We start from the raw sequence: 8,685 nt of genomic DNA on the forward strand, positions 1-8,685 counted from the left end.
AATAGTATTATTTAAATTAATTTAAATTAAAGAATAAATTTTGTGATCTATATAAATACTAAAAAAATAAATTTTTAGTATGAAAGTATTAAATAATACATCTAATATTTTTGCCACGTGTCATGATCATGTTTACGTACTCCGTGAAACTGCGTGTATGGAATTAAATCCTCTCTATAATATGCAGCAGAGGAACACGAATGCGAACACGTACGTTGAGTTGGTGTTTTTCACAGAGAAAGAAGAGACTATAAAAGGCGAGGAAAGAGGAAGAGAACAAGTGATAAATATCGTGGTGAGTGTTGAGCCAAACCATCACCGACCCATCTCTGCAGAAAGAGAGAGAGAGACACAGCGGCAGAGCTCTTCGACAATTCTATAACAGAAACCCCACGATCCCCAACCTCAAACCCCTCTCTCTCTTCGACTGGCTCGCTCCTTTTTCACTCACTCACTTCGCTAATTGATTCGATCTTTGTCAATTTTGATTCTTGATTGATTCCTCTTCCGTTTTCTAATGAAAAAGAGAGCTAGAATCACTCCCGATAAGGCGGTGCCCAATGTTTGGCAACGGGAGGTTGGTGAGCTTTCCACTAGGAGTTTCGCTCACCGTCTCGCTGCTTCTGAGGTCTTTCTCTCTGTTTAATCTTATTCTTGTTATTTCTCTCTCTTTTTTTAGTGTGTTGAGTTGTTTTTTTTTTTTTGTCAACTTAAACAATGTGTGTGGTTAGATTTTAATTCTGGGGTTTCATGATTAGGTGTTTTGTGCAATTATTTGACATAGATATTTCGTATGGGATAGCAGATATCTTTGATTATGTAAAGCTGATATGGTTGTTTGATTTTGTGCTGTACAACCTTGTATTAGCTATCTAACTGTCAAGAGACTGAGGTTATCTTTCTTTTTTTTTTTTTTTTTTTTTTTGGGTTCTTTGGGTAACAAGTATTAATTGCTGTTGGATGGAAAGACTTGTTCTGGGGGTTTCTCGTCTCTAATTGTCTTCTGGGAAGTTTTCTTACTGTTACAAATGAAAGCTAATTGAACTGAAATGGAATTGATAAGTCATCTTCTCTGTTGGTGATGTTGAAACTAGTCAATGGGGGCTGTCTTGAATGCTGCATTGTGGTATTTGTAATGGATTTATCCTTTTCGAAGCATATATGGCTAAGATTACTCTGTGTGGCTGTAAAACAAGTGAATAAGCAAATATATAACAGATGCTTTTGGGGATAATTTATCTATCTTCCATTTACTTCCGTTGCTTTCACTTCCTTCTCTTGTTGTGCATCTGCTATTCCGTTCTCTTGTTTTCCTATTTTTCTTGGCCATTATGAGGTTTTACTCATATTGGGATATTTTGATATATCTATTTGGTTCAGCCTTTTTTGCTCCTAGGGGGTGCTCTTGTAAATATTTTACTATGTTCGGAACAAGTGCAATCCTGTTAAAATATAGTTGATACAGATATTAAGAAAAAAGGAGGCAATTACAAGAGGAAGTTATCTATTTATTTATTTGTTTGTGCTTTAAGTATAATGAAGCTGGTGTGTGTGTGTGTGTTTTCTTTTCTTTCTTTATTTATTTTTTTTTTGGTGGGGGCGGGGAAGGTGTGGTTTCAATTCTTTATGAATTTTGCATCCATAGACAAAGCTCTAAAGCAATAGTTATCTTATTTTCAGGATCTTGTACTGAGACTTGAAATATACAAGAAGCTAGAGAAGCACAGAGGTTGTGTAAATACCGTAAGCTTCAATGCTGATGGTGACGTTCTGGTGTCAGGTTCTGATGACAGGCGGGTCATACTCTGGGACTGGGAAACTGGCCGTATCAAGCTTTCTTTCCATTCTGGTCATAATAACAATGTTTTTCAAGCCAAAATAATGCCTTACACAGATGATCGAAGCATTGTTACTTGTGCTGCAGATGGTCAGGTAAATCTTATGTTTAAAAGGACATGATTGTGATATACCCATGTCTTTGCAACTTGGCATATGCACTATTGTAGATTCTGGCTATACTTCTTCTTAGCTTGAGATGATATCAGTCGAGTAATGGCTTGTGCTTTATATTACAAAGAACTCCTTAGTTCAAAGAGGGAGCCATGTTAATAGTCTAAGATGTGTCATCTCAAATATGATAGTATGCTTAATGACAACTTTGACATCTATTCTAGGTTCGACGTGCTCAGATTCTGGAGCACACGGTGGAGACTGCATTGCTAGCAAAACACCAAGGGCGAGCTCATAAGTTGGCTATTGAGCCTGGGAGCCCTCATATATTTTATACTTGTGGCGAGGATGGATTGGTTCAACATGTGAGTTATTTTGTCATTTCCCATTTCAGTGGGTGTCGAACTCTGCACTTTTGTTTGTTAACACAAGTACCATTCTGTGTTGAAAACCTAAACAGTTGCTCGGCATGATACGTGTTAGATATTTGTGGACTGTGACAATACTTTAGTTTCAGGTGATGTGGGACAGTATTGGAAATGTGCAATGGTACTTATATATTTTAAGGTTAAGATAGAAAGACGGATGGAGGTTTAGAAATCTAGTAGAGTTTGCTGAGCTAATGAAAGAGGGCCTGGAAAAGAAAAGGGCCGATTTGTCATTTTCTTTTTTTATTTCTTCTCATGTCTTTAGCAAATTGACAAGTCAAATAGCTGGTTGATTCCTAACCCTGATTGTCTTTGATAACAATAGGGTGGAGTATATTATACTATTTCCACGTCTTTTGATCTTGTAATATGATTTTCACCTGATTGCATAGTTTTGTTAATACAATTATGTGACACTCTTAATTTCATGTCAGTTTGATCTGAGAACTAGGCGTGCGACAGAACTTTTCACTTGCCAACCAATTGAGGATAGGAAGAATTACACGCCAGTTGTCCATCTAAATGCAATTTCAATTGATCCACGAAACCCAAATCTCTTTGCAGTTGCGGGGACAGATGAGTATACTCGAGTATATGATGTCCGCATGTATAAGTGGGATGGGTCAACTGAATTTGGTCGACCTACAGATTACTTTTGTCCTCCGCATTTGATTGGTGATGAGCAAGTTGGAATAACAGGCTTATCATTCTCAGACCAGAGCGAGCTTCTAGTCTCATATAATGATGAGTTCATCTACCTTTTCACCCGTGACATGGGATTGGGTCTCAATCCAGACCTATCCTCTTCAGTTTGCAGCGATGCTAGTGAAATGGGGCCTGTGGATGCTGATGGAAAACCCACTCCCCAGGTATACAAAGGACATCGAAATTGTGAGACTGTGAAAGGGGTGAGCTTCTTTGGGCCTGGATGCGAGTACGTGGTGAGTGGGTCAGACTGTGGTAGAATATTCATTTGGAAGAAAAAGGGTGGGGAGCTCATTCGTGTCATGGAAGCAGATAAGCATGTTGTGAACTGCATTGAACCTCATCCTCATATCACTGGGCTTGCTAGTAGTGGAATTGAGACTGATATAAAGATATGGACTCCAAAAGCCTTTGAGAGGGCTACTTTGCCTGCAAACATTGAAAAGGTATGCTTTATTAATGTTGAGCTTGTCACTGAGAGCATATCCTTCAAAATTCTATTTTATTTGATTTCAAGTTCCTAGCTGTAAATTCTAAATGAGAAAAAAATGACTCAGATTTCATGCATGACCTTAAGACAACAAAGTTGGAAAATATGATCTCTTTGCTTCTGGGAGAAAAATTTAAACTTTAATTGGATTGATGTAAATGTTTCTTTTGGTGGCTTATCTTCATGATGTAGAATGTAAAATGGGGGGATGATGCAAAGAAAGGAAACCAACAGCCTGAATATTTGATTTAGTTACATGCCATCAAAAAATGTAGAGCCCATAACAGCAGGCATCACAAAGTAAGCCATAGTCCTAATAACAAATGTGAATATTGAAAATACACTAATTAAGCCAAACTGTTTTCTATATTTCTTTCAAGGTGGATTAGTGCTAAATTAAATCTCCCCTAATTGGTAGTCCAACATTACTCTTTGCATATCTGCGTGGAGTTATCCAAGTTTTGAGCTTTTGGCCGGACACATAATCAAAATGTAATTTTGTATTCATTAATATTACAGAATGTAGTGATGGGGGGTGGGCCAGTGGGGGTACTTTTTGGTATTCTAGAGGGAAGCTAATTGATTAATATTTTCCCATTTTACATTTGTGAGAAAGAGGGCATGTATTTGATTCAACCCTTGGAAAAGCGAAAACTACAAAAATGGAGGTTTTTTGGCAATCCTTTTCAGTCTGGTGACTCTGATATGATCTTTCTGGTTCAATCTAATCTATAGAAATCTGAGGAATAATTAATTTGTATGCCAGTATTATCTTTGCTGTTACTTGTTTGAAAAAGGTTCTGAGGTTTGATCGCATTCCTTGGTTTGGTGATGAGGATGATGACAACGATGATGATTATTTCTCTGATGATGAAGATGATGATGATGGCAATGACGATGATGATGATGACAATGATGACGACGATGATGATGATGATGATGGCAATGATGATGATGCTAATGACAGTGGTGGTGATGCTGATGATGACACTGACGATGATTATAATGATGATGATTGCGATGGGGATATTGATAATTTTGTTGACGGTTATGATGATGCAAATGATGATTCTGATTTACACTTTCTGTGTTCAGCTGAAACCGAAGGCTAGGGGCTGGATGTACCATGTGGCTTCACCAGAGGACCTGATGTTGCAACTATTTTCATTGCCAAGGCTGACAAGCGGCGCAGAGCGGAATGGAGAGAGCGCAGCTTCTGGTAGAGAACTTTTAGAGCTTATATTGACATTCAATGCCAACAGTGATTCAGATGATGGAGGGGATCCATCAAGTCCTGATCAGTTGTTTGGCTAGGAGATTATTTGTCTGCCTCTTTGGTCAATGAGAACCATATAGCAATTGTACATAACATAGGGTTAAGTAAAACAATATCTTGTGGAGCCTCAAAAATTTTTAATGCCCAAGTGGCTCTTTAATGCAAGTTTTTTTTTCCCTCATTCATCAATCCTTTCTTCTCATTTTCTTTTGCAGTGGTTCATTTTCATTCAGTGAGAGCTGTGTCCTATTATTATCTTGTGATGATTGTTGTATGAGTTTGGCATTCAACTGATGCCTTCTTAAGTGAATTACTTATTCATTTTTTTTGGCTAAAAGGCTAAATTAAATTTGTTTTTGAAGTATACTGTAGGATTAAAAATATTAAATTTATTTTTAAATTTACCATTAAATTATCAAATTTTATTTTTAAATTTACCAATGAATTATCATGAAAATGCTTTAATGTAAATAAAGTCAATAATCTATTAAAGTATAATTTACACTCTAATTTTGATAAGTGATTGCTTTATTTAGTTTTTAATGATAGTTTAGTGTTAAATTTAAATTGAAAGATAAAATTTAATATTTTTTGTGTTATTATATAATTCAGGAGACTATTTGAATTTTTTGCAATTTTTTTTTTTGAGAGGATTGTGAAATAAAATGATTTTATTGTTGGGCAAAGATAAAATTTGTTTATTTGTGTGGGCAAAGATAAAATTTTTAACAATTATTTTTTAAAAAATATTCTGATTTAAATTACTATATAAATAATTAAATGTTTTTTTTGAAAGCAAAATAATTAAATGTTAACATATTTAATAGCTAATAACTAATAAGATAATTGACCATTATTAAAATAAATAACTACTATTAAAACTGTTAGTATATCAAACAGGACCTTATTTGATGACTGAAAAAAGTGGCAAGTCCAACAAATTCATTTCGAAGTAAAAGTCGATCCTTGACCAAAGGGCGGACCTATGTATACGATTTTGGGCCTTGGCCTCCCCAATCCCATTTTTTAAAAATTATATATCATACTAGTGAAATTTTAACTTTAAAATTAGGGGTACATAAATATCTTTAAAATAATAATAATGATAAATTTATAGATTTAAAATATTATTTTGCTAAAAAGATACGTTAGAAGTAAGCTAAATAATAATATATATTAAGAGTTAGTTTTGTAAATTTATCAAAAAATGCAAGCAATTGTTGCCAACACTAAGTGTTTAGTGTCAGGGATGGTAGCTTTACAAACTTATTCAACATTTAAACACTACTGGTATTACATCCACTCAAAATAAGTTATGAGTTGTTGATTTCAAAAGGATACACATATTGAGGTGCTAACTTACCTTTCTTTCTGAACCTCATCACACCCTTCATAGGAGAGACCTTCAAAAATACATAATCTCCCACTACAAACTCCACATCTCGCCTCTTAGGGTTTGCATAACTCTTCTATCGACTAAAAGTTGTTTTTTAGCGTTCTCAAAGCAATGGTACTTTTTTTGTTGTATACTAAACCAAATCAATAGCATGGACTTTAGCTTCACCAACCTCTATCCCACACAAGGGGGATTTGCATTTTCTTCTATAGAGAGCCTCATAAGGTGTCATACCAATGCTGGAATGATAATTGTTATTGTAAGCAAACTCCACCAATGGTAGTTGATCATCCCATTGGCCACCAAAATCCATGGTACACATACGAAGCATATCTTCTAATGTTTGTATAATACTCTCAGTCTGCGGATGGAAAGATGTATTAAAATTTAAATAGGTGTCGAGTGCCTCCTGTAGCTTTTTCCAAAACTAAGAAGTAAATTAAGATCCCTTATTTGATATTATGGAAGCTGGAACTCCATGCAACCTAACTATTTCCTGAACGTACAACTTAGCATACTGAATAACTGAAAAGGTCACCTTCACAGGTAAAAAGTGAGCTGACTTAGTCAAACAATCTACGATTACCCATATGGAGTCATATCCTCTAGTTGTATGGGGTAAACTGGACACAAAGTCTATAGTGATCATTTCCCATTTCCATTATGGAATAGGTATCTCCTGTAGCTTCTCTGAAGGCCTTTAGTGTTTAAACTTCTCTTTGTGACATGTTAGGCATTTAGACGAAGTTTGTAATGTCTCTTTTCATGCCATTCCATCAATATCTGCCTTTTATATCATGATACATTTTTGTAGACCCAGGGTAAATAGTATAAGGAGGTTAGTGTGCTTCCTGTATGATCTCATCTCTTAAGTCATCTACATCAGGCACACATACCCTTGACCCTTGTATGAGAACACCATCACCATCAAATCCAAAGTCATAGTCTTTACCCTGTTGTACCTCTTCTATAATTTGCATCAATTGTGGGTCCCTGTATTGCGAATTTTTTATTCTGTAACGCCCCGGAAATCCGGACCGCTACCGGCGCTAGGATCCGGGTCGACTTAAGGCCGCCGGGACCCGTAGCAAGCCTGACATATAACCTGTAAACCTGTATAATCCCATACATGATCAACAACATGCATAAAAATTAAAACTTTTCTTCATACAAACTGTCATCTACTAACTCAACCTGTGCATACTCTGAATATATACATAACATAGTCCCTCTGTGGGATCTCATCAAGCCTTAAAGGCAAAACAACCTGTGTTGAGTTAGTTTACATAAACATCATAACATAAGATCATGTATATACAAAAGGGAATAACAATACATTATGGTCAAGCACAACTCTATCCTCAATAACCTCATTACATAACATCCTGAATATTTTTACATTTCATCATAATACAATTGTCATGTCCACAAACTAACTATTACATACATATGACTTTTTCTCGTCTTGCCTTCTCTATCTATCCCATACCTGCAAACCTGGGGTTAGGGGAGAGGGGTGAGCTAGATGCCCAGTGAGTAGAACTGTAAAAAGAATATTTAAAACATGCTATCATGAAATGCGTCACTGCACAAATAAATCACACCACGGATGGACTGATTCAAAAATCCCTCAACTCCATGCCCGGCCCTATTATGGGCACCACAGGACTTTGTACTCGGAGTTATTGCCCGGCCCTATTATGGGCACCACAGGTCTTTGTATTGCCCGGCCCTATTATGGGCACCACAGGACTTCGTATATAGAAGGCTAATGAATCATCCTAATGTCCATCCACTATCATCTATCACAACAATACAATGCGGCATAGTCGTGAATTCTAATGCAAACAACCTATAATATGATCATAATGCATGAAGCATGATAAAAGCATTTCATTTCTTAATTTAAAAAGGTTAAGTTAGTTCCACTCACCTCTGGCTGACTCTGACAAACTCTGTAGCAGCTGGCTCACTGCTGGGGTCCTTGGTTCCTCGGGTCCGAACCTACACAGGTGGACTCCAATGAGGGACCAAACACACAAAAACATAACTCTAATATATTCCCCAAAAACCCCCTAAAACATCCTGAAAATATCACATAGAGATATGCATGAAGTGGCTGAACAGGGCACTTTCGGCGGCACCTTCGGCGGCCGAAAGTCCTGGACAGAGACGAAACTCAGGTAGGTTCGGCGGCACCTTCGGCGGCCGAAAGTCCCAGACAGAGACGAAAGTCTCTTTTCGGGGGCACTTCGGCAGCCGAAAGGCCTGCCTCCCCAGCCATGTTCGGCGGCCGAAAGTGCCTTCGGCTGCCGAACCTGGTTTCTGCAAAAGGGCAGAAACTCGGTTCCTTTGTGCATTTTTGCCTCCAAACTCACAAATCATGCATATACCTCACTTACAACATGCATACAAGATCCTAGGGGCCTCAAAACATCAA

General features: G+C 37.0%; 1 protein-coding gene across 3 annotated transcripts; it reads left to right on the forward strand.

The window, feature by feature from the left end:
- The first annotated feature begins 210 nt into the window (after window positions 1-210).
- On the forward strand, window positions 211-5,030 carry LOC110613422 (DDB1- and CUL4-associated factor 8). 3 transcript variants are annotated; one of them, XM_021754533.2, is made up of 5 exons: window positions 211-628; window positions 1,681-1,932; window positions 2,175-2,315; window positions 2,813-3,529; window positions 4,371-5,030. In XM_021754533.2, exons 1-5 carry the CDS (start codon window positions 518-520, stop codon window positions 4,683-4,685), a joined length of 1,536 nt encoding a protein of 511 aa, XP_021610225.1. In that variant the 5' UTR covers window positions 211-517; the 3' UTR covers window positions 4,686-5,030. The 3 variants fall into 3 exon arrangements, with proteins under 3 accessions (XP_021610225.1, XP_021610224.1, XP_021610226.1); XM_021754532.2 differs by having other exon boundaries at window positions 4,450-5,030; XM_021754534.2 differs by having other exon boundaries at window positions 4,669-5,030.
- Window positions 5,031-8,685: the final 3,655 nt, after the last annotated feature.

This window comes from Manihot esculenta, chromosome 4 (genome assembly GCF_001659605.2).
Source record: "Manihot esculenta cultivar AM560-2 chromosome 4, M.esculenta_v8, whole genome shotgun sequence".
NCBI classification, from domain to species: domain Eukaryota; kingdom Viridiplantae; phylum Streptophyta; class Magnoliopsida; order Malpighiales; family Euphorbiaceae; genus Manihot; species Manihot esculenta.

What these genes read in the sequence shown, in the direction of transcription:
- LOC110613422 (XM_021754532.2), top strand. Translation starts at nt 518, where the DNA reads ATGAAAAAGAGAGCTAGAATCACTCCCGATAAGGCGGTGCCCAATGTT. An exon ending in ACCGTCTCGCTGCTTCTGAG is followed by an intron (nt 629 to 1,680) that starts GTCTTTCTCTCT and finishes TCTTATTTTCAG; the next exon opens with GATCTTGTACTGAGACTTGA. An exon ending in CTTGTGCTGCAGATGGTCAG is followed by an intron (nt 1,933 to 2,174) that starts GTAAATCTTATG and finishes CATCTATTCTAG; the next exon opens with GTTCGACGTGCTCAGATTCT.